The sequence below is a fragment of the Malaclemys terrapin genome, chromosome 4 (genome assembly GCF_027887155.1).
Source record: "Malaclemys terrapin pileata isolate rMalTer1 chromosome 4, rMalTer1.hap1, whole genome shotgun sequence".
In the NCBI taxonomy this organism is placed as follows: Eukaryota; Metazoa; Chordata; order Testudines; family Emydidae; genus Malaclemys; species Malaclemys terrapin.
Window position 1 is genome coordinate 150,768,124 of NC_071508.1, and position 25,815 is coordinate 150,793,938.

At 41.5% G+C, this 25,815-nt stretch overlaps 1 protein-coding gene across 2 annotated transcripts in view; it reads right to left on the bottom strand.

The window, feature by feature from the left end:
• Positions 1–5,484: 5,484 nt before the first annotated feature.
• FANCM (FA complementation group M) overlaps positions 5,485–25,815 on the bottom strand; it is a 137,797-nt gene continuing 117,466 nt past the window's right edge. Inside the window, exons 14-23 of one of the 2 annotated variants that reach the window (XM_054026571.1) lie at positions 23,133–25,131; positions 19,797–19,879; positions 19,624–19,692; positions 17,782–17,916; positions 16,785–16,938; positions 12,163–12,269; positions 10,297–10,869; positions 9,057–9,441; positions 7,391–7,682; positions 5,485–6,016 (exon numbers count right to left, since the gene is read on the bottom strand). In XM_054026571.1, coding sequence (XP_053882546.1) covers positions 5,881–6,016; positions 7,391–7,682; positions 9,057–9,441; positions 10,297–10,869; positions 12,163–12,269; positions 16,785–16,938; positions 17,782–17,916; positions 19,624–19,692; positions 19,797–19,879; positions 23,133–25,131 — 3,933 coding nt within the window. In that variant the 3' untranslated portion in view covers positions 5,485–5,880. Of the gene's footprint in view, positions 6,017–7,390; positions 7,683–8,734; positions 8,820–9,056; positions 9,442–10,296; positions 10,870–12,162; positions 12,270–16,784; positions 16,939–17,781; positions 17,917–19,623; positions 19,693–19,796; positions 19,880–23,132; positions 25,132–25,815 lie in introns of those variants that run through there. The other variant, XM_054026572.1, reaches the window with a different exon arrangement.

The window sequence follows — 25,815 nt, forward strand, 5'->3', positions numbered from 1 at the left end:
TTTTTAAATTGGGGGGAGGAGAGCGTGGGGATCTCCAGCCATGTAGGATCTGTATGAGGCTTCTTGAAGAAAAGACAAGTCCCACTTTTCAGCATCTAGGGCCTGACACCAGGTGCATCTCTCTGCTGAGTTGCTATATCCTTAGAAGCATCGAGGGAGGCTTTCACCCTAGTGAGCCTTAATGTGTCCCTAACTGCCACAAGCTGAGTGTAGCTGTTACTTTCCTCTCTGTCTGTCTTCAATAGTGCAGGATGAATTGGGAAAGGTTCCCACCTTAATGTTCCTCAGGCCAGAGGAAGGTTGGGCATGCCTCCCTGCTTAGCAGCTGTCCCCCTCTCCTCCAATAAGCTATAGGACTTGCCCGGTCACGTCTCATCCCTACCCATGGAGGTGATAGCAGGGTTACACTATCACCTCCATGGGATCTGCTATTTCCATAGGTGGAGTTTGGGGGCATGCTCAGACCCTTAATTAATGCCCCTAGCTTTGTATAAAGCTAGACTGTTTATGTAGCTTGCTGTGCTGGGGTGAGGATCAGTTATTGTTTGTAAAACACACTGAAGTGTTTAGCTGGACTCTCACATGGCTTTGGGTAAGGGACTATTCCCATGCCTGTTTGAGAAGGGTTATTTGGTGCAGAAATCTCCTCAAACCCTTTACAGCAGGGCTTTGGCCTGTTCCCACCTGAGGAGGCAGCATCAGCCAGTTCTGTTCTGCCTCCTGAGATGTAGGCAGACTTTGCCAGACTCCCTGGTACAGAGCAGGGATTAAAGCCCCACAAGTTCATACAACTGCTGACACATCTCAGACTGCAAGTCTGTTCTACACTACACTCTGATAAACTGAGGGATGCTTCCACATACCCCAGTGAAGGGCAAACTAAAGCCAATTCAACTTGTTTTAATCTCCACAATATGAGGTTCAGATGTCTAGTTTTGGTTGTGGTATCTTGGTTGAGGGAAGGGGGTAAGCAGGGCTAGTTCTGTCTGTATACTGGGGCGTTGAATTAACTAGTTTAATCATTAGTGAGATCTTGCCTAAACCTCTTGTATTTGTGCCCACAACAGCAGCAGACCTTTTTAGAAAGCTGTGAGGTAGGATGGAATTTAAATCACAGTTTGGAAAGAAATATTTCACTTTAGGTAACTGATGGAGCAAGTTCATTAGGAATTCACAGAATAGGAATGGAAATGGTAGAGTTAAAACAAACATCTTAAATTTAAATTTTTGTGAAGTACTTAAGTAAAGAGTTTTGAGCTACGCTAACTTACTTCCTGAACTATTGCCTGATTAACTGGTGAGGCATGGGGTGAAAGATACTGATAGGAACAGAAAAGTCAGGCAGGTGCTGGGACAGGGAGAGGAACAGTGGAACAAAGTGAGGAGGGAGCTGTGTCTGCTGCAGGAAACAGTTTGCTGTAAGGAAGCTTGTCCATTGCTTTGGTAATTTAGGGTTGAGGCCAAATCAGAGCACAGTGGAGCAGAAGAATTCCTTCCCGTGTCTTGCTTACAATACTCCTGCTAATACATCCCAGAATGATGTTTGCTTGTTACACTATTCGCTCACATTTAGCTTGTGATCCACTATGACCTCCAGCTCCCTTTCTGTAGTACTCCTTCCTAGGCACTCACTTCCCATGTGTGCAACTGATTGTTCTTTCCTAAGTGGAGTAGGTGGCAGTTGGCCTTACTGATTTTCATCCTATTTACCTCAGACCATTTCTCCAGATCATTTTGAATTTTAATCCTCTATTTCCTCTTGATTTAGCATACTCTTCTCCCCCGCCTGCCTAAAAAGCTGTTCAAACTTACTTTCTAGTTTTCTACACAAGCTCTATGGGAAAGAATTACATAATCATATATACTTCACTCTCCCTTCAAAAAGGAACAAAGCTTTAACTGCTACCATGGAAGGTAAAGGGCTTAGGAGCAAAATACGTAAGGTTGTGAAAAACACATCACAGACTGAAATCTGGGCTTTTGTGTACTTTTACCCTATCCCAGGGGTCGGCAACCTTTCAGAAGTGGTGTGTCGAGTCTTCGTTTATTCACTCTAATTTAAGGTTTTGCGTGCCAGTCATACATTTTAATGTTTTTAGAAGGTCTTTCTATAAGTCTATAATATATAACTAAACTATTGTTGTATGTAAAGTAAATAAGGCTTTTAAAATGTTTAAGAAGTGTGACAGGTTTCAGGGTAGCAGCCGTGTTAGTCTGTATCCGCAAAAAGAACAGGAGTACGTGTAGCACCTTAGAGACTAACAAATTGATTAGAGCATAAGCTTTCGTGGACTACAGCCCACTTCTTCGGATGCATATAGAGTGAAACATATTGAGGAGATATATATACACGCATACAGAGAGCATGAACAGGTGGGAGTTGTCTTACCAACTCAGAGAGGCCAATTAATTAAGAGAAAAAAAACTTTTGAAGTGATAATCAAGCTAGCCCAGTACAGACAGTTTGATAAGAAGTGTGAGATACTTACAAAGGGAGATAGATTCAATGTTTGTAATAAGCAACAGAGGGTCCTGTGACTAGTTTGAGACTAGTCTCAAAGGTGCCACAGGACCCTCTGTTGCTTTTTACAGATTCAGACTAACACGGCTACCCCTCTAATGTTTGTAATGGCTCAGCCATTCCCAGTCCTTATTCAATCCTGAGTTGATTGTGTCTAGTTTGCATATCAATTCCATCTCTGCAGTCTCTCGTTGGAGTCTGTTTTTGAAGTTTTATGGCCACCCACAGGTCTGACATTGAATGACCAGACAGGGTAAAGTGTTCTCCCACTGGTTTTTGAGTATTATGATTCCTGATGTCAGATTTGTGTCCATTAATTCTTTTGTGTAGAGACTGTCTGGTTTGACCAATGTACATGGCAGAGGGGCATTGCTGGCACATGATGGCATATATCACATTGGAATGGCTGAGCCATTACAAACATTGACTCTATCTCCCCTTGTAAGTATTCTCACACTTCTTATCACACTGTCTGTACTCGGCTAGCTTGATTATCACTTCAAAAGTTTTTTTTCTCTTACTTAATTGGCCTCTCAGAGTTGGTAAGACAACTCCCACCTGTTCATGCTCTCTGTATGTGTGTATATATATCTTTTCACTCTATATGCATCCGAAGAAGTGGGTTGTAGCCCACGAAAGCTTATGCTCTAATAAATTTGTTAGTCTCTAAGGTGCCACGAGTACTCCTGTTCTTTTTAAGTGTGAGTGCCACTGAAAATCAGCTCACGTGCTGCCTTTGGCATGTGTCCCATAGGTTGCCTACCCCTGCCCTAGACTATACTGATTTCACGGAGAGGAATAGCTCAGTGGTTTGAGCATTGGCCTGCTAAACCCAGGGTTGTGAGTTCAATCCTTGAGGGGGACATTTAGGGATCTGGGGCAAATATTAGTCTGGGAAGTGGTCCTACTCTGAGCATGGGGTTGGACTAGATACCTCCCGAGGTCCCTTCCAACCCTGATATTCTAGGATTAAATATTTTTTGATGTTTTTCTACATTTTCAAATATATTGATTTCAATTATGACACAGAATACAGAGTGAACACTGTACACTTTGTATTCAGTCTTGTAATGACATCAATATGTTTGACAAAAGAAAACCTCCAAAAATATTTAAACAATAGAATACAATTTATTTAACAGCATGATTAATCACGATTAATTTTTTAAATTACTTGACAGCCCTACTAGCAATACCATACCATGCCATCCTTCCTTCGGTCCCTCTTCCAATCACCTTGTGCCTCCCCTCCCCTGCAAACCCTGTGGGTCAGGACCCCTACAGTTACAACACCATGACATTTATCAATTTTAAAATTCTATGATCATGAAATTGACCAAATTGGAGTATGAATTTGGTAGGTCCCTAACTATAAGCTGTGCCACTTAAAAAAAACCTACCATGAAACTTTACTGTAATGGGGGTAGAGCCATTTTCTAAAATTTAAACATGAAGCAATGTAACTAAACATCAGATCTATGATATGAGAACTAGATTCAAACCACAGTGCTTATGGAGACCTCCATGGTTAATCAGACTTCACTATAACTTGTTCTGCAGCCTAGCAGGGCCTGGGATGAACAAATGGGCTGTAGATAGGCCAACCGAGTCTTCAATCCCATTTGTTAGAAATAATCACTTATCAGCAAGGATTTCTACTTTTGTTGCTTACCTTAAAATCCATACAACCGTCTTTCTGACAGCTAACTGTGCTTGCTGAGGAAAAGAAACAGGAAGGCTTTCACTAAGATATAATCAGTAATGTCTTTCTTAAAAATCTTTATCTTCACCCATCTTCCTAATATTAAGCAAGGGAAGACATCAACTAATAGATTTCGCCCCCACTTTCCACAAGGTGGCAGCAACATACCGAGCGTGGTTCCCTGGCGTTAGGGCTGTTTTTTTCCAAAATGATTTTTCATTTCCGGAATTGCAAGTCAGAGTGGGTGGGGCATGCAGGGTCACGTTCCCTCCTACTCTCCTTGGGATTTTTGCCCAGAAACACCTGACCCATGGAGCTTCCCCTGGGGGGGTAGGGCACGTGGCAGCAAGATGCTGGGCTCTTGCACGATGCTGCTCGCACCTGCTCTGGGCAGCGCCCCAGCACCTCACTCCTCTGCCCTGGGCTGTACCCCTGTGCCCAGCATCTGTCCCCCTCCCCTGCACACAGCTGGCTCTAGGACAGAGGCCTCTGTGCCCAGCATCTGTCCCCCATCTCTCCAGCATAGCTGCCTCTAGCTTTTTTTTTTTTTTTTTTTTTTTGGATTAACATAATACATATCCAAAATTACTCTGTTTTAATTGCCAGAAAACACGGGCCCTGCTGGTGTGTATCATTGCAGTGAATGGTTCTTAGATACACATTGCCAAAAACAAAATGCCAAATGGATCAGCACTGGGATACTGAAACTTTTTACATCATGTTTCTGCATATGAATGTTTCAACAGCAGAAAGCCATTGGGTACAATGAGCTCCCTCAGTGTTTACTCCTGACGTGAGAACTCAGTTTGAAGGTGTACTAGCTGTGGAAGGATCAGTTTGGTGTGGAGTTTAATCTCTTTCCATAACCCAGCAAAGACCCCAGCTTTAGTCTACCTGTGGAATACCACTGTCCAGCTGCGGTGCAAGGCCATTCTGTGTGGACAAGTACCTAGAATTCATGAACAGCGTGTTAATCCGACATGCTTTGGGCAAGAGGAGCCACGTGTACCACTCAGCTGACAACCTTGCTTCATTTAGGCCTCCACTATTAACAGTTCAGCTGTAACCCTGATGTAGTAATAAGCTATATAGATTATTAGCAAGAGAAAGGGAGAATTCAGAGGGCTCTGGAAATCATTTTGGCATCTTTACACAATGATCAGCTTGCCCACATGATGAACATCTGCCAGGGAAAGTTTTAATGACATGATCCCTGCTCATATTTGGCATACATACTTACAGTAACACCTTGCAAGTAACATCTAGCTAGAAAAAGGATAAAGAAATACTATCTCATTACTGTAGTGAAGGGGCTGAGATGTAATGTGCTGCCCCTTGCAAAACACAAGAAGTTTTACTGCCCAAGTTAAAGAAGCCTTCTTCCGTAGCTCAGAGGCAGAAGTAGACTCATACATTCCTGTGTATGGACCAGCCACTAGAGGCGGACAGAGCCACATAGGTTACCATGCAAGACATTCTGTCACAGCCGCACAACTCAACATCCCCTCGCCCCCTATAAAGGAATATACTTTTTGTGCAAGGATTTATTTACATATTTTACAGTGAATCATATGTAACAATAATAAAGTGCATTGTTTAAAAATAAATTGCCTCAAGTTCCAGAGTGCAGACTCTCGTCTGTCTCAGTGTGTTGCTGTTACATGTTACTCTTCCCTTTGGGGTGAAGTTTTTCAGGCAGCATTTGCAAGTCAAAGCCAGAATGGATATAGCGGTAGATCTCCTCAGCCTTCTGCTGACTCACTTGGGCACAGGTGGCTATGTCCTTCGGGGAGCTGTAAAAGACATTACACAAAAGAGGGTATATCAGATGATGCTCTTTGGGTTCCAGCACACACTAGGGGAAATGCCAAGTGGGACAAATGAAGCAGGTGCTTGTTCAATCTGCTCCATGTATCTGGTACAGGTAAGTAAGGGAGCAGAGATGCCAGGGAACTTTTCATAGTATTCTCTCATTGGGACTTGAGGGAACTCCCCCATATCAGATGAGGCCAGCCCAAAGCAGAGAACAACTTGGGACACAATGAGGTGAGAGCAAAGGCCGGGCTGAGGAAGGGGGCTTATGTCACATTCCAAAGTGAGGCTGACTGGTTAGAAAGGGAGGGAAGATGAGCAGGGGGCCTAGAGGGAAGTGCTGGGGCATGACACTTGGAAGCAGTGAAGGAAGGAAAGCACATGTTAGGGCAGGGGGTTCTCAACACATTTTTTGGTAGCATCAAAGTACGGCCACCGACACTTATTGGTGGCTGCTCTGGCATTTTTTCCCTAAAATACTTAATTAACGTTAGGAAAAACAAATAAATATGCATAGATACACACCCAAATCATTGTAATTTCTTTATGTAAGGTTTTTTTTTTTTTTTCAAAGAATCAAAATAATGTACTATTCTTTACTGGACCTAACCAGACTAGAAACAAAAATAAGGGGCTTTGCATGTTCTTGTCTTTTATTGTTTCTTTTGCTTTTTTGTTTCCTTTTTTTGTTCGAGACTTGCTAGTTAGTAAGTCTGCTGCTGTGAAAAGTGATATTTGTATGTCTGTTAACAGCATTTTTCACAGAAGCAGTCTTGCTAGCTAGCTGAGAGGCAGTGAAAATTTATACTAACATACAAATATCACTTTTCACAGCAAATTAACTCAGACCTGGCATGCTGGGGGACAAATTAAGCCCTGGATGGGGAGGTGGGTAGAGAGGCAGCGGGGGCCAGGGGCAATAGGGGGTAGGGAGCCTGGGGCCAGCGCCCAAAGCCCACTTCTGGGCCGAAGCCCTACGGCCAGGGACCAGAGTCTGCTGCCCCATGGCTGGAGCCTGCTGCCTCCCATCCCAGGGCTGAAGCCGGAAGCCTGAGCCCCACCGGCCCCAGGAAGATGGGGAACTCACACCAACTGCCTGCTCCTCCAGCGTTTCTGGCTCCAGAGGGGCAGGGCCCAACCTCTGCTGGCGGCCTAGGGGAAGAGTCACTGCTTCTCCCCCTCAGCCCCCCCAATCACTGCCCAGGAGGCTGTGGCCGCAAGAAAAGCCCCTGGTGCATTTGAGAAACACTGTGTTAGAGTAACTTTATTATGAGCCGTGCCGTGGCAGAAATTGCTACCCCAAGCCACTCTAGATGCTCCTGAGGTATTTACAATGCAACCCAACCTGCCATTACCTGTTCACCATCTTCTTGACAGAATCAAAGCCATGGCACATGCTCAGTGCAGCTAAGTAGCTGATGTTGGGAATACTCAGATAGAACCGGAGAGCTTCTTCTTTGGCCCCTTTCACTTCTGTTGGCACATGAATAGCAACGTTCTTTCTCTGTTCTACCAGAGCCAGATCTTTCAGCAAATGGGCAGATTCCTCTTGGCAAGAGCTGAAAAGGATCCGGATTCCAGCCCGGATGAAAGCTGAGAGCATGGCATCATAGTACTTGGTCCTTTGGAATAATCTTGAAGTCTCTCCTGCATATTTAGAATAGAAGAGTTGAGAATCAGAGTTTTCAGAGAGACTGAAAACTTTTTAAATCTGGGATTGTTAAAAAGGAATATACCTCAATAATCATGATCAGAACTTTGTAGGCTACTTTACAAACAATAAGACTGTTTTAGAAAACTCACTATATAAGATGAGATGAGGGAAAACTACTCACATAGAAAGAGATTATTGGGGAGAAGGCTGGTTTCTTGGAAGAGGGAAAGAGAAAATGTAGCAGAAAGGAAGTGGGAAGCTGTACCAAATACAAGGGCTAGATCACAAAACGCTAGGTTAAAAATGCAAAATAGATGAAGAGCAGTTAACATGAGGGGCAAGCAGTGGAGGAGAAGGAAGAGCCAAAGATGAGGAGAGATTATATAGGGCCATGAAGGTAGGGACTCGGCGCTCTAACATGAAGTGGTAAGAGATGGGTAGCCAGTGAAGAAACTTGAGCAGATAAGTAACATGGATGGAGTAATGAGGAAGGAAAAGGAGGAGAGCAGCAGCATTTTGGAAACAAGGGAATGAAGGAAAGTGGACAGGATGTTACAGGAATGAACAATGTGTGCAACAGCATCAGCAGTGGGATAGTGAGGCACCTTTACATAAGTCAAGCCACTTATTTTTGTGACTATATAGAATTTAAGCACTTCACCCTCAGCATCCATGTTCAAAGCTTGCATCAATCCCACAGTCCTCTGCCAGTTTGTTACACAGGGCAGGGATCAGGAGCACTGGGGGTTACAGATTTAAGCATTTATACTTCACATAAAACAAAGCTACATTTACAAAACTGTTTGGTTTCAATAATTTAATACCTACAACTGCTGTACAGAGCCTCCTACTTCTCTCACTGATTTCAAAGCAAGGCCATTGTCTACATAATCTGTTAGATACTAAATGTCTATTGGCAGCAACATGGCAATTTGATGGAACAAGTTGTCTTCTTAATGCTACGTACACTTTAGTTTAAAAATATACAGTATGCTGTTTTGTAGGAATATTGGCGTTTACCTTTATAGCACTACTTACAAAATATTTTCAGCTCAACAAATAAGAGAAGGTAAATTGCCTTCATCTCACTGGGCAAAGCTGGCTTTTGGCTGCTTCAGGGACTAGCATTGCTATGAATAAATAAAATAGGGATCGCTATGTTTGATTTTTCAAGTAACTTGACATCCATTTATAAAACCTTTCAATATACAGCAAATTATATTGCTCAGCTTGTAGAGATGGGTTTCTGGCTTACATAGGTTCTAAAACAAACGTTCTTAAAATGTCACTGGTTCCAGTAGTATATAAAGCCAATGCAGTCATTATTAATGTTGCCAGTCACCGCAGCAGTGTGAATACTAGCTAACCTGCTTTAATCCTGTCCTTTTCCACAATCACACATATCCTCTCGAACATGCTCTGCAAATGCTGAATCCGCTGTGTAACTTTGTTCCTGTTCAGACTGTTCAGCAGTTCTGACTGAGTTCTCCTTTCCACTGCCATTCGATTGCTCACAATGTAATCACAGCCACCGAGAGAGCAAACCTGCACCTTTACTCCATGAACTGCTTTTAGGGAGGAAATTATTTCCGATCCAGAGGAGATCTCACGACTGTCAGCCAGAATACAAAGGGAGGCTTTTCTCTCCGGAAGACCAGCTGAAATAGGTGTGGCAGCAGCAGAATTTCCCTTGGAAGCAGAGCACCAGGTATCTGAAGTGTTTGCACAGTGGTTTTTTGAAGAACCTTCCACCTGCAAACATAAAAAGCACATACTACACCATGTTTGTAATAGCAATATGGAGCAAAAGGATGGCACTCCCCAAGAATGTGGATTTAAATATAAAAACTTAGCAGCATCAAGTTTTGTTTCACGCTTATCCTGGCTTTCTCTCCGAAATCATTCAGTTGCATCTTTTAATGAGAAATTCACTTTTATCTCATTTGTAACTTTTCTGTACTGCAGTGTCTTAAGCTTCAAGGTCAACATTTCAAATCTGCCTGCCTAAAGCTAGGCTCCCAAATCTGTATTAGGTACCAGATGAGTGGCCTGAACTTTAAAAGGAATCCGCACTCACCAATACCAGTGACGTCATCGGCGCTGCACGTGCTCAGCACCTTTGACAATCAGGCCGCTTTTATTTGGATGTCTACATAAGGATTTAGGAGTCAAATTTTAGGGTTTGATTTTGGACCAAGTGTACAAACCTATTGCAAGAATGATAAATACAGAAATTATAACAGAACCCTGATTAGACCCCAAACTATCTGAAGCTCCCCATTATCGGAAATGTGATCATGTCCCTCAACCACTGTTAACTGAAAAATTCTGTCAGTTCCCAACATCTTGACATTGACCATCAAATGCAGACTGTATTCAGCAGAGCTCCACTTAGTGAGTGATAAGGAAATATGGCCACTTCCCTAGTACTACACTGCACTGCCCCTTCAACGTTCCCCCGAATAGCACCAGATTCACAGCCATTATTACCTGTATTTACAGTAGCACAATAACTAATCGATCGGGATCGGGGCCCCAGTTTGCAAGGCATTCTATAAATACATGTGAAGTGAAGTGGCGGTCTTATGCCTTTGAAATAATACGTACCTTGAGTTTTGCCTGAAAATCCTCATCCCCTCTCAGGCAATCATTGCTGGCAATAGTCAGCGAAGGCAGCCTGCCTCTGTCCCTATTTTCTGGCTGAAAGTCCAGCACTTCAGACACTGAAGCCTTTAGGTTAATTAGTCTCTGACCCTTGTTCTCCCGGGGCTGATGAATAGGGTTCTTCCTAGCAGGAGCTTTATGCTGTCCAGGAGAGTCTGAAAGCAATGACTTGGGTAAGTGAGCATGGCTGTAGTCTGTCCTGGGAGAAGCCGTTTTTACTGGCCTCTGATTACTGACATTTGTTTCATCCCCACTAGAATCATCAAGAACAATAATTCGGGACCTTTTCTTTGTCAATGGAACTGCACAATTTTGTTCTGTCTTGGCCTGGTTTAGTTTTACTCTGCGGCGAGTGAAGTATTGTTTTCTTCCACTAGCAGAGTGCTCATCCATTACAAGGTCAAAATTGACACACACTTCCTCTTCTTCACTAGCGTCACTTTTCCTGAGACTCTCCTCTTCCTCCTCTTCAACACAGAAACTATCGGCTAAGTAAGCCTCATCTTGCTCAGGAATCTGGAAGGAATTAGAACACGATCACTTTGGGCTTGCACTATACGTAAGCGGTGTGCTCATTTGTCCCTGTTTTATACAAAATGCTGAATGCAAAACAGGGACCTAATATTTGAGCTACTTCCAGTGCCCAATCCTACAGCCCCCACGTGTGTGTGACTCCCCCGGGAGTAAGTGGGAAATGTGCAAGTACTGTAGTCTCAGACCCATCATTTGTCGCTAGAAAATATTTATAGAGAATATGACTAACATAACGGGAGAAATTACATGAGATTTACCGGTTAATAGTTCTAAGACTGCATTTTAAACAGGCAATCCTAATTTCAGTTTTCAGTATGTGTTATAGCTAAATATTTCAGATTATTACAAGATAAAGATTTGTAATTTCATTCATTCTAGAACCTCAAACTTGTACCTAAAAGACAAAATTCTACAATTTTTTATATGAAGCAATGCTGATGACACACAACCCACATTCTACTATGTATACAATGCAAATTGCACAACATCTGCAAAATAACTTCCATTAGGCCTATACAACAGATTTTATAATGAGATAGGCATTTTGCTAGACATGTTTTCAAAACAAGCTATGTATTCTGCACAACACATCTCGATGCACAAAGATTTGGGAAATGCAAAATTAAATTCCACAATGCGGGCAAGTTCGGAACATAAACTTCACAGTTTACATATACTCTACAACACTTGCAGATTCAGAAAAAAGTAGCTTCTGCACAGATTGTGCAGTCTATGTGTGTGTTGTGTATGCGTTGTGGAATTTATCTGCATGCAAGTATAGGAGACGAGCTTAATTACCATGCTAATTTGACTTGTCATTTGTAAATAGCAAAAAAGTTAAGATTTCCACCTATAAAATCAGCTTTGTCATCTAATATAGATGCTCAGTTACAGCAGTGACGAGGGCAATATAAAATACTGTATTGACTAGAAAGAGGCCACCGGCAACAATTAATGCAATTGTCCATTTTGCATTGTTCAATAAATGAAAGAAGACTAAATATTGAAAACCAAACCATTTAACTTCAAATTAGGTAATGACCGCTCTCTGATGGAAAAAGAGAGTAGTATAAACTTATAGATGCATGCACGTCTATCAGTGTATGTATTCTGGTCTCTTTTATAATGAATAATAAAATCATAAACTGGGATTTTGCTAGAACTCACTATTTAGGAACAGTGGGTTGCAAGCAAACCTTAATGAAAGATTAAATAGAAACACAGTCTTAAATATGTTACATTTCTTGAGGAAAGCCAAGTCATTTCACTTCATACCTGTGAGAAAACTGCAATGCTATTGAATCCTTTGTGCACCATTTTATACCTGTTGCCGAGAGCTGGGCTACGCACAGATTTTAGATAAACTTCTTCCATCTCAGAATCTGAATAAAAATTATGAAAACAGAGAGACACAACATTTTATTAAGGATTTAATTACACAATGGTTTTCCACCAACAAAATAAACATTTCCATAAAGATATCGCCCAAAGTAACATTCCATACCAAAACAAGCTCTTCAAATTTTTCCTGACTTGTTAAAGACTCAGGATTCTCCCACAAAATCCCCACGTGCTCTTGGCAAAATAGGGGACTGGACCTACCCAGTCTTCTATCAACACTGAGCTAGGAGTCATCCAATGAAATGAATAGGCAGCAGGTTTAAAACAAACAAAAGGAAGTACTTCCTCACACAACGCAGTCAACCTGTGGAACTTGTTGCCAAGGGATGTTGTGAAGGTCAAAACTATAAAAGGATCCAAAAAAGAACAAGATAGGTTCATGGAGGACAGGTCCATCAATGTTTATTAGCCAGAATGGTCAGGGATACAACCCTATGCTCCGGGTGTCCCTAGCCTGTGTTTGCCAGAAGCTGGGAGTGGACGACTGGGAATGGATCACCCAGTGATTGCCTGTTCTGTTCATCCCCTCTAAAGAACCTGCCATTTGCCATTGTGGGAAGACAGGCTACTGGGCTAGATGGACCATTGGTCCGACCCCGTAAGGCGTGTTCTTTTGTCCCATAAGATTTCTCCCAATTGGCAGACCTCAGAAAGCTCATTATAGCTCCCAATAGAGAGAAGGCTGACATCATGCATCTGTAACATCCAAACCATTCCTGAAAATGGATCTAACCACAATCTCTTCATGGTGACAGGTTTCAGAGTGGTAGCCGTGTTAGTCTGTATCAGCAAAAACAACAAGCAGTCCTTGTGGCACCTTAGAGACTAACAGATTTATTTCTCTTCTCTTCATGGGTCACTCTGAAAACAGGGACGGCATTATCGAAATCCAATATAAACAGGGAAGAACTGAGACCTGAGCTGCAGGAAAAAACTCCTCAGTAACCGCCTTTAAGAATCTATCAAACCAAAGTGAAGATGAATCCGTTTTCCTACATCCTTCCCTCAAAGACAAAATTAGCCTTCCAGACTCGGAGCACCTACCTGAACATGACACCCTCCATTAGCATCAATTTCTTTCCACCTCCCTACATGAAATGTTTGTTTCCAAAGCTGGTGATTTCCAACATTTTCCTGGCCAGTATTCCGCAAATGTCATACTTACTTCCTCCCTCATCCCCTTATATAGGACCATACAGAACTGGGGAGCAGAAAGTGGGGAATGAAACAGATGCAAGTCTGGCATAGTGTATAAAACACATCCTTGTTGCTAAAAGAATAATTCAGAATAGAAAGCAGAATAGATTTTATAGGCCATCTGCCAGATCTATTCCTCGGGGGAACAAACCTCAGACAGCAATCTACTGGAGTAACCACTCACTTCACTTGCGTTTACATGGTCAGCTCCCAGACTACTGCACTGGGCAGCACAGCATGGGGAGGAGGTGACCAGCCCTCTGTGGAGAAAGAAGTGGTTCAGGACTATTTAGAAAAGCTGGAGGAGCACAAGTCCATGGGGCCGGATGCGCTGCATCCGAAGGTGCTAAAGGAGTTGGCAGATGTGATTGCAGAGCCATTGGCTATTACCTTTGAAAACTCATGGCGATCAGGGGAGGTCCCGGATGACTGGAAAAAGGCTAATGTAGTGCCCATCTTTAAAAAAAGGGAAGGAGGAGGATCCGGTGAACTACAGGCCAGTCAGCCTCACCTCAGTCCCTGGAAAAATCATGGAGCAGGTCCTCAAAGAATCAATTCTGAAACACTTAGAGGAGAGGAAAGTGATCAGGAACAGTCAGCATGGATTCACTAAGGGCAAGTCATGCCTGACTAACCTAATTGCCTTCCATGATGAGATAAATGGCTCTGTGGATGAGGGGAAAGCAGTGGACGTGTTATTCCTTGACTTTAGCAAAGCTTTTGATACGGTCTCCCACGGTATTCTTGCCAGCAAATTAAAGAAGTATGGGCTGGATGAATGGACTGTAAGGTGGATAGAAAGCTGGCGAGATCATCAGGCTCAACGGGTAGTGATTAATGGCTCCATGTCTAGTTGGCAGCCAGTATCAAGCGGAGTTCCCCAAGGGTCGGTCGTGGGGCCACTTCTGTTCAATATCTTCATTAACGATCTGGAGGATGGTGTGGATTGCACCCTCAGCAAGTTTGCAGATGACACTAAACTGGGAGGAGTGGTAGATACGCTGGAAGGTAGGGATAGGATACAGAGGGAGCTAGATGAATTAGAGGATTGGGCCAAAAGAAATCTGATGAGGTTCAACAAGGACAAGTGCAGAGTCCTGCACTTAGGATGGAAGAATCCCATGCACTGCTATAGATTAGGGACCGAGTGGCTAGGCAGCAGTTCTGCAGAAAAGGACCTAGGGGTCACAGTGGACGGGAAGCTGGATATGAGTCGACAGTGTGCCCTTGTTGCCAAGAAGGCTAACGGCATTTTGGGCTGTACAAGTAGGAGCATTGCCAGCAGATTGAGGGAAGTGATTAGGGGGCTGGAGCACATGATTTATGAGGAGAGGCTGAGGAACTGGGATTGTTTAGTCTGAAGAAGAGATGAATGAGGGGGGATTTGATAGCTGCTTTCAACTACCTGAAAGGGGGTTCTAAAGAGGATGGATCTAGACTGTTCTCAGTGTTAGCAGACGACAGAACAAGGAGTAATGGTCTCAAGTTGCAGTGGGGGAGGTTTAGGTTGGATATTAGGAAAAACGTTTTCACTAGAAGGATGGTGAAGCACTGGAATGGGTTACCTAGGGAGGTGGTGGAATCTCCTTCCTTAGAGGCTTTTAAGGTCAGGTTTAACAAAGCCCTGGTATGATTTAGTTGGGGATTGGCCCTGTTTTGAGCAGGGGGTTGGACTAGATGACCTTCTGAGGTCCCTTCCAACCCTGATATTCTATGATTCTATGATTACTAATTCCTTGGTCCTGCCTCATCCCCCACACGGTCAACCATTTGCACAAAAGTACTAAACAATGAATCATCCCAGCAGAAAAACTTTGCTGCCTCAACTTTATCAGTAAGTTCACACCATTTTATCTTAAAAAGCACTTGGTCATAATCCTCACTTTATATAAAAGCATCGTCCTAGGAGACCTGAAAGATCCAGACAGCCTCCAACTGGAATGGAAAATTGAGGGTTCTCTACATTCATAATGGGGGAAAAAAAATTACTTAAGGAAAGACAACCTGGTTATAATCAGTCAATCCTTGAAGAACTTCTTCAACCTTGCATGACACTGTCACACCTCAGAAGCCCCCAGTGAGGAATAAAGTGCATTGTAAATCGATGTGGATGTGAACACCATGAGAAACAGACACCATAGCAGGGTTAAATGCAGGGGCTATTGCTTTATTTAAAACTATTATCCAACTGGAGTGACCACTCCAAACTACCCTGCAGGGTTTCTCCAATGCACCTGTTCCAATGCACCTCACCTGGCACAGATAGCCCTGGTGGATTATGACCTTGAGGGTGGGTGTGAAAGCCATGCCCCCTTCTGCAGCCTCAAACCTACCCAGACTGGAAGACAAATTGTCGACTTGCTCCCTTCCTTGATGTCATAGGTAGGAGAGATGAGAGGAAGGGACCCATATGCCATGTCACACAAAGGTGCACCCTCTCTCCATGCAAGGCTGTGCCCAATACCAATGCCCAGCAGCTGCATGGGTTACAGGGACCTCACATCAACCCTTTCTACCCCTCCACCCGCACTGGAACCTGCCCAAGTTGTGACAATTGTCATTGGAACCCCTCAAAACCAGGATATAGGAGAGAAGGTGAAAACCCACATAGCAGTTGGTCAGTTTTGCCATATGGGAAAAATCCCTTCCAGATCCCAAAGCTGGTGATCTGCCTACCTCCCAGAATCACAAGAGATCCAGCAACTAGATTAAAGGTGAGAATGAAACAAAGAGCCCACAAGGGCTACCCCCCGCCTAAGAAGAAAACGATATCAATCCTCCACACTCCACCACCAACAGGAGCCAATCATCCAGCTCCAGCAGCAGGAGAGGTCCCCGTGCCTGGGGTCAGATGCAGTGTGTGATTCCAGCCTTTCAGAGCCCACATGGGGGGGTGGAGAGGGAGAGGAGAAGCAGCTGCCCCCACATGATGAAAGGAAATGGGGGAGAGAGAAAGGAAGTAAAAGGGGGCATGTGGAACATTGCCTCAGCTAAAATTCCTTGTCCAAGCACACACCTCTCACTTCCACTAGAAAATCTTCCCCTTTTCCCCTCCAACACACCCTCCTTCCCATCCTTCTCCTTTCTTTTTCAGATCTCTCATACAGTTGGACATTGCGTATCTCCCCCTTTTTACACACGTGGCTTTCACTGCATGGAAATATTTGGCCTTTTATGCAGTATGTTCCTCGATAAAATGTGTCTAATGGTTATCTGTGAGATCAGACCTTCAAGAGAAAAAACAAATAAAAATCTCAAACACTGTTTTAATAGAAGGGAAAGTGATTTTCTTCATTTACCATTTAAAACCTCTGTGAACTGTGTCTCATCATTAAGGAATTGATTGAGTGAGGAGTTTGGTTCGTTCTCTGAATCGCTCTCATCAGATGAAATATCCTCTGCCTCTTGTAGGGAAAGCTCAGCTTCTTCATCTAAAAATTGTCTGGCTGCACTCTACGAAAATGCAAACAAGTGAGTAATTTACAGTAGCATACTTCAGAGGAACTCATACTGTAGATAAGTAAAATCAATTAATGAATTCAGGAGACACAGGGCTCTCCGATGACCACAGATTTTATATGTCAGACTTTGAAATCAAAGGAAGAGAAAGCCATGAAAGAGTACAAAGTCCTGCAACTTAGGGTAGAAAGGAGTAGCCAAAGACAAAATGGGGGCTGATTCAAATGCTGAAAGCAGAGAGCATATAGTCCCTGAGTTGTTAGAATATTCTTGATGCTTAATTTTTGTAAATGGGATTTTTAAATCTAGTAAAAGCCTAAGATCCAAATATATTTTCTTTTTGTTTTTAATAAAATTTACCCTTTTTTAAGAACAGGATTGGATTTGTGTGTCTAAGAGGTTTGTGCACATGTTGTTTAATTACCAGGTGGCAACAGATGATTTCCTTTGTTTTTCTTTCTCAGCTCTTCCCTGGAGGATGGGGGGTGAAAGGGCTTGAGGGTACCCCACAGGAAGGAATTCCCAACCTCGCCTTTCTGGTTTCACAGGGTTTTTTGCACTTGGGTGGTGGCAGCATCTACCCATCCAAGGTCAGAGAGAAGCTGTAACCTTGGGAATTTAATACAAGCCTGGAGTGGCCAGTATTAATTTTTTAAATCCTTGCAGGCCCCCTCCTTCTGCACTCGAAGTGCCAGAGTGGGGAAATCAGCCTTGACATGTGTGTATATAATATTGCAAAACCTAATAGTTAACTATATTATCATTGAAATACTAACTATTCCAAGCCTTTAAGATCCATACAAAAAGCATATCAACAGCAACATGTAAAGCTCTTACCTTGAACATAAAGTTGTCATTACTCTTTTGCCTTTTGACACCTTTTAGTTGTTTCCTGTTACGGCTCATGTCGCAATCCACAGTCCTGTTTGATTTCTTGTGAAAATCCATGCCCTCATCACTAGATAAGTCTGACTAGAGTATGTTACAAAAACACTTCAGTGAATAGGAAAAAGACTGTCATGTCACCATTCATAATTATTCAGTTGCTATTCTTCAATATCAACTATTATCTAAAAGTGGGGCACAGCCTCAGTTTGAGAATCTCTGACCTAAGTAATCTGTGAGTCTGATATGTTGATTATTATACTCCCACATAAAGAACATTAGTAGTAATCTTTCAATGAAATAAGGAAGGCATCCATTTCTGAGGAAGGGAGAAGGAAGCTTATGTCATTTGGAAAAGAGATCAAGTCAAATATGATATGAAAGCTTTGTGGGTTTATTGGTAGCACGACTCTTATTTTACTAATCCTTATACGGAGAGCGGCTCTGTTCTTAAACCTGTGAATGTATACGTCATTACCACATACCCCTCCATATGCAGCTTAAATAAGATATTTAGGGGACAAAGGGAGAGAAGAAAGAAACATTCTAGTGAGTTTGGGTCAGATGCTTTTGGTCCTGGATCAGGCCCTGATGAGCTAGTTCTAAAAGCTCAACATAAATGATTTAGCTTTATAAACAACTTAAACAAGGGAATCTTTGTTTCCAGTTCTGGATAATATTCCATTTGATTAGGTTTTGCAAAAGGCAAGCCAAAACATCTATTAATTCATTGTCCAGTTAACTTTTTAAACAAAGTCTTAAAACCCCAAATCAGTTTTATTTAACCATTTGGTATTTTTTAAATATACTGCTAAATATAAATGGTATTTAAATTAAAATGGCTAAACTGATATAAATTGGCTTAAACCAATGTGAGTGTGTCCACACTAGGAGTACGTACAAATTTAATTAAATTGGTTTTTACAACAATTTTGTAAAATCAGTGCAAAAAACTGTGTACACAAGCCTTAGTTTAAATCATTCAAGCTACTGCAGAGTCTGCTGCTCTTTGCCTACCTGAAACAGGAAATTCGTTCTAGTTTTACTTTTTAATTAAAGGACAACATACAGACGAGCCGTGGAACTGAAATCCAACATTTCCCAGAATTGTATTGTCTTTGTTGTTTCCAGAAGGGCAGGGGTGACAGCAGCTGGCTTGCTGGGCTTCACTCCAGAGAATGCCAAAGTTGCCAGTTAATGTCACTTGCGATGATGGTTTGAGTGATGTGGAAGAGATCTATCCAACTAGCAACTGGACTAGACAGCTTTGGAGGCAGGAAGAGGGGAGTGAGGGGGAAAGGAAGACACTAGCATAGCTAGTTCGCAAAATAATCTACCATACATACCCTAAGACTGACTCCCCCAATTTTATTTTCCAAATGCTGTTTTTCTAAAAGTTTCAGATATCCTCTAAGACCTTTAGAAAAGCTTGATTTTCACCCTGTGAAGGGAGTATTTCAGAAATTAAGTTTGCATCCAAAAATGTGACCAAGAGCCAAAATTTGAGAAATTAAAGATTAGAATTAGAATGAAGAGGAGGCCATTTTGCAAGAGATGCTGTCCCTCAGCACATTTTAAAATGCACTGTAAGCTTTACTTTGCTGTATTTTGCATGCTTTCTGTTAGTGAGTCAGCGTCCCTCATAGTACACCAAAGCAGTTTTTTTTTTCTTTAAGTAGGAAAGATTCTATAGTGATTGGGAAAGTGTTTGCCATTTTAAAATAAGCTGAGTGAAATTGGTTTTTTTTTTTTTTTTACACATTTTCTTTATGTCTTGTTCAAGCATTTACTTACTGTGTTAAGTGGATGCCTACGCTTCTTGACAACATGAACTGGTGATTCAAAATCACTGTTATTCTTAACCTTGGTAAAGAGAAATAAATTAAAACGTAATTACGGATTCCAGATAGGAGTTTTGCTTTGGCGTTTAATGAAACTTTCTTTTTTTTTTTTTTTAAATGACTCACATCAGGAGACTTCAAAACATTTCCTTTTTTCTTATTTTTCCTTTGGAAAACAATCTCTTCTTCACTTTCGCTGCTACTTCCTACTGAGGAGTGGTAAACAGATAACAATCATAAGAAAATGTATTCTCCACCACACAATATCGCTCTAACCAAACAATCAAAATCTATCTGGCTTTGAAGATGACTAAAAATAATAATTATTTATTGATGTATGTAGGAAGTATTGTTCCTGTTAGCCCTGGTAACCAAAACAAGTATTTTCCTACTGAGATACACTGTAAACCTCACTTTCCTTGTATTTCTTTGCACTGAAGTAATTACCCATGCAGAACAGAAGATGAAGAGTGGAGGGAATAAAGTAAGAGGGTAAAACCCCATATTAGTAGTGAACAAGTTAAGTATTTATTTTCTTTTTAGTCGCCACATTCTTGTTTTGTTCCAGCACACCCTGAAGAGAAGTGGAACTGACTGAAAACTTTTTACCAAATCTGCAACAGTCTGTGTATTAATTTTCTAGTGAACTACAAAGAATTATACCCTGTTTGATGTATTCTGAAAGACACCATATTCCCTACATTGCCCAAGATATAGCTGTCCATTGTGACTCTTACATGGAGTTCCTTGACAGAGGGATGTTCTCTGATGAGTTTTCTAGTTTGCTAGTAAGAGCTATCAAGAGGCTGTTTTAGCAGTCCTTTCACCTTCTCTAATTTCTTTCTCCAAGGTGTGCCTGAGACTTGCTATAGCCACAATTGGCAAGGTTATTTATTTATTTATTTTTAATTTTGGTGCTTGCAACAGAATGAAGGTGAGGTGAACATTGGTTTTACTACTTTAAGGAGAAGCACTAATAAGTCATAATACCTAGCACTTCTATAGCAAGGTCTTCAAACATTAAATTGTAATGATCCTTATTCTTGCCAGCAAGTTAAAGAAGTATGGGCTGGATGAATGGACTATAAGGTGGATAGAAAGCTGGCTAGATCGTCGGGCTCAACGGGTAGTGATCAATAGCTCCATGTCTAGTTGGCAGCTGGTATCAAGCAGAGTGCCCCAAGGGTCGGTCCTGGGGCCGGTTTTGTTCAATATCTTCATTAATGATCTGGAGGAGGCGTGGACTGCACCCTCAGCAAGTTTGCAGATGACATGAAACTGGGAGGAGCGGTAGATATGCTGGAGGGTAGGGATAGGATGCAGAGGGACCTAGACAAATTAAGAGGATTGGGCCAAAAGAAATCTGATGAGGTTCAACAAGGACAAGTGCAGAGTCCTGCACTTAGGACGGACAATCCCATGCACTTCTACAGACTAGGGACCGAATGGCTAGAATCATCGAATATCAGGGTTGGAAGGGACCTCAGGAGATCATCTAGTCCAGACCCCTGCTCAAAACAGAATCAATTCCCAAGTAAATCATCCCAGCCAGGGCTTTGTCAAGCCTGACCTTAAAAACCTCTAAGGAAAGAGATTCCACCACCTCCCTAGGTAACCCATTCCAGTGCTTCACTGCCCTCCTAGTGAACAAGGAGTAATGGTCTCAAGTTGCAGTGGGGGAGGTTTTGGTTGGATTTTAGGAAAATGTTTTTCACTAAGAGGGTAGTGAAGCACTGGAATGGGCTACCTAGAGAGGTGGTGGAATCTCCTTCTTTGGAGGTTTTTAAGGTCAGGTTTGACAAAGCCCTGGCTGGGATGATTTAGTTGGGGATTGGTCCTGCTTTGAGCAGGGGGTTGGACTAGATGACCTCCTGAGGTCCCTTCCAACCCTGATATTCTATGTTTCTATGATTTACTACATCTTGTTCTAGTTGGAAATAACTGACCTAATTCACTAATTCTAGTTTTTTTAACTAGGTTTAATTTGTTTTTTAAATTTAGTGAATTTAAGAGTTTACTGAAGTTGCTTGCTCAAACATCCTGAAGACTGACCAGATATAGACATAGCACAGTGAGAAGTGCGAGTCCCAGAAATGTGCCTCAGACAGATTCTAGAAGGAACCTAGGTTTCTGGCAAAAACAAACAAACAAGAGTCTTTAGAGAATCCAATAACCAGAGAGACTGAGAAGGTGCAGGGCGGGCGTAGTGGGAGAAGAGAAAACTCTTCAGCTGCAGGAAAAGACTGCTCAGCAGTGGGTTATTTTCAACATTTAAGACTAATAATGAAACCATGAAGCAAACCTCAGTATGCCCTAAGAATCAAGTTCAGTAACATTAGATCTTGATTATTGTCAAAAGTAGTTCAGGGTTATTTGGAGATAAGTGGGCTGGAGGGACAGAGGAGGGAAGAGAAGACTGGTGGCCCTGATCAGATGGGAAGGTTTGCGCTTTTAAGGACAGGATTATGGAATTTATGAATTTTGTGGTATAGATGCACCTAGAACAAGGGAGAGAAATAGAAGATCTCACACACACGGGGAGAGAGAGAGAGACCTTTATAAACTGACATTTATAAAGGCAATCCACTTTCCAGCAGACGTTATTGTCAGGAAATATTTACCATGCAAGTCAGTCACTGTGCAATTAAAATTAAACAGATCTGTCAATACAATTTCTGTCCCATTTAGAACAATGATACAGAAATGTGAAAGCATGGATTTAGGGGTTACAGAGTAACAGATCAGGATGATTACAAATAAGACACTGAGAGGATTAAAAAGAGGCTTTAAAGGCAGCTACAGTTCACATAACTGCATCTCACATGTTCACACTAACAGTACTTGTGCACAGATTTTAGGGGTTTAACCTAGACCCAATTGCTGCAGTACTCATAGTCATTCAGCCTGAAACAGACAAGTTTAAATATGTATTCTGCATGTTAACCAAGAAAAGGCAAGTGAAATCTGAGGCAAGCTTTATAGAAACTAAAGTTCCTTAGGATTATGCACCAACATTTCTCTTCCTTCTCCCCTCAAAAATCAGATGGTATAACCCACTGCTGAGTCTGAATGCTGCCAATAAAAAACATTCTCAGCTGTAATCCAAAGGAACCCTTATTGAACAAAGAATAATTCTTTCATTTATGATAGCTCAAGGGTGATGAGAAAATAATTTATTCCTATCAGTAAGACTGGTAGGAGTTATTAGCTGATGCTCTGGCAATCTGTGTACATTATCCATACTGTGTTAACCATCAAAGAGAGTTTGGGGAACCACCCCCACATAGCCATAAAGGTTGTTTCCCCCGCCCCCCGGAAATCTAGGGGTTGTGCTTCTTCCCCACACTCCTGATATCACAACCTAAAGGGTGAGGACCCATGAATTATTAAATTCTACAGGAAGATTATTTTTTTTAATGGAAGTATGAGCAACCTTTTAATTAACTACAGTTGACACCTTACCTTCAATAGGAAACTTCTGGGAAACATGCAGCTGTCTATGGTCCAGATTTTCAGTCTTTCCTGAGGGGAGGTCTGCTGTATCAAAAGCTGAACTTAGCATGACTTTAACAGTGTTGGTATTTACTTTATTTGTAGGCAGCATCTGGGGAATTTCCTGCCTGACTCTAGAAAAGGCATTCATAGAAATTCTTTTGAGGACTTTAACATTCATAACCTTTCTACCTTTTGGTGTGGAAAATGCAGAAGCTAAAGAATCATACGATCCATGTTCCTTTTCTTCTGTTAGCTTCATAGGAGAAATGATTGGGATACAGTTTTCAGTCAGTTTTACTCGATTAGTTCTCTGATTTTGTGAGGACAATGGTGTAGAAAAGTTTGTTCTTGCAATGCTTTCATCTTTCAATTTTGGTGGAGATGGAGGTGTTAAGTTATCATTTGATGACTCATTTTTACCGCTAGTAGGTTTAACATCTACATGAATGCCAAAGATACCATCTGAGTTTTGAATACTACTACTATTCATGTCTGTTTGTTCATCCTCAGACTCTTGAATAGAAAACCCTAGATCAAAGTTAACAGGGAACAATTCCTGAGAACAGTCATAAAGATCTTCATTATCTGGAAATTGTTTGCTTACAATATCCATATTTTCAGATATTTTCAAAGTTCTGGTTCTACAGCTTATTAATGATTCTTTGGGGTTTGCATCGCTGTCTAGAAAGCACTCATCTGAACTATGCCCTTCAGAAATTTGTCCAGCACTTGGTGCATCTTTATCACACAAATCTGATGACATTAAAAGTTTGTTGCAATTGTACTTAGAAAGGCTTGCATTGTTAGCATCAGAAAAATGTTCATCTTCAAATAAATTTATGCTCTCATCTTGGTCAGTGGCCATATTTTCCTGGAACTTTTCAGAATCCTCTTTATACCCGTCAACTGAATTTCTGTCTGAAGGGCTATTTGTCAGAGCATGATCTACCATTGTTAGATTGTCCTTTTGAATTTCTGTGTGCTTTCCATTTTCACAGTCGAAGATGTCGTCCCAGCTAAGACCATTATTTGTCTTGCCAACAAAAGCCTCATAAAGAAAGCTTGGTTCTGAAGGACAATTACTTATAGAGGAACACAATTTACTGGAGACATTTAATTCTGAGCATTTCTGAGGGGGAAGTGATGGATTTTGGAACTCTGTGAAAGAGACAGAGGTTTTGCCCTGCAATCCCTCTGTGAATGTGTTGGAAATAACTTTTTGAAAAGGAACAGGCTGCTGGATTTCATTTTCTCTGATTCTCTCCAATTCTTCACAATCATGGAGTTTATTCAAAGGTGGAGGAGATTGTGACAAAAGCCTTTTTACATTTGTTAATATTTTTATCAATGAAGGATCCTCAGCTGGAGTTGTGAGTGCAAATGAATCCAACTCTGCTTCAGGTAGGTAAAACAAGCTACACGAAACCGGTGATTTCTCCTCTGTGAAGCTGCTGTAACCAGAATCTGCACAGTTTCTGTCCAGTGAACTACAGGCTTGATTTACAGATTTACATTCCTTTACTATTTCATTTGCACAACTAGTGACATTTCCACTGAGATCACTTGGGGCAGTGAACTCATTTAAGTGACATGTCACATTTTCTCCGTTATCTGGTAGACTTTTATGTACAGTACATTCAGAAACAGGGTCCTCTGCACTTGAAAAAGAATCTAAAATGTTAACTTCTGTACATGGTGCAGGCACTTTCAAATTTAATGCAGATGTTCTTTTTGTGGCCTTGAAGTTGGTTGTTTTAAACAGTGAAATACATTCTGTATCAGGTTCGTTTAAGGAATATGAACCAAGTTTTACTTTTGATCCTCGTGCCACGTTTTTTCTGGATGAAAATGCCTTCTGAGCCTCAGAGTTGCTGGTGGAAAGACATTTACTCCTTTGAGCATTTGAGGTTTTAACATCGTCCATATTTAAATAAGGCTGAATTTCCAGTTCATAGCTGCAGTCTCCCTGGGGAGAAACAAACAAATGGAACATTTAAAATCAGATAAAAACAAATAGATTTAGGTTTACAGACATTTTCATAAAACCATTTAAAATAAATGCCAAGATTCTAGGCCCAAGGTTTAACTACCCTTGAAAATGGGATAGAGAAAATTCCTTTGGATTCTAAGGCCAAATTTTTCCACTGAAATTTGCCTGAAGTTCAGTTCTTACATACATATTTAGGTATCCAGGGTTGAAAATTATGGCCTAAGTCTTTTTAAAAACAAACAAAACCCACCAAAAATTAAAAGGTAGTGTTTTAACAGAATCTACAATGCATGATATTCTGTTTCCTCTGCTGACTTAATACTAGCAGTTAACTAAAAATAGAATTCTTAGAATAACAGTTAACTTTTCTCCTTCATGACATTATCTACATTTGGATTTTTTTCCTTAAAATACCCATTGCTGTTGCAGCCAGTTCAGCTCCACCAGTGGGAGAATAAGCCCCTTTCACCATCTGTGCTTGCATCTCAATCCAAAGATCTGAATTTCAGACTCAAGAGTGCTAGAATGGAAAGAGGCATGACCAAAGATCAAATCACCATAACTAAGTACTGGAGTAGGTCCCATGAGTTGCTGGAATTATTACTGTGTCAGAAAGTCAAAAATTCTTAGAGCTATAGGAGTTCTGCTCCATCTTGTGCT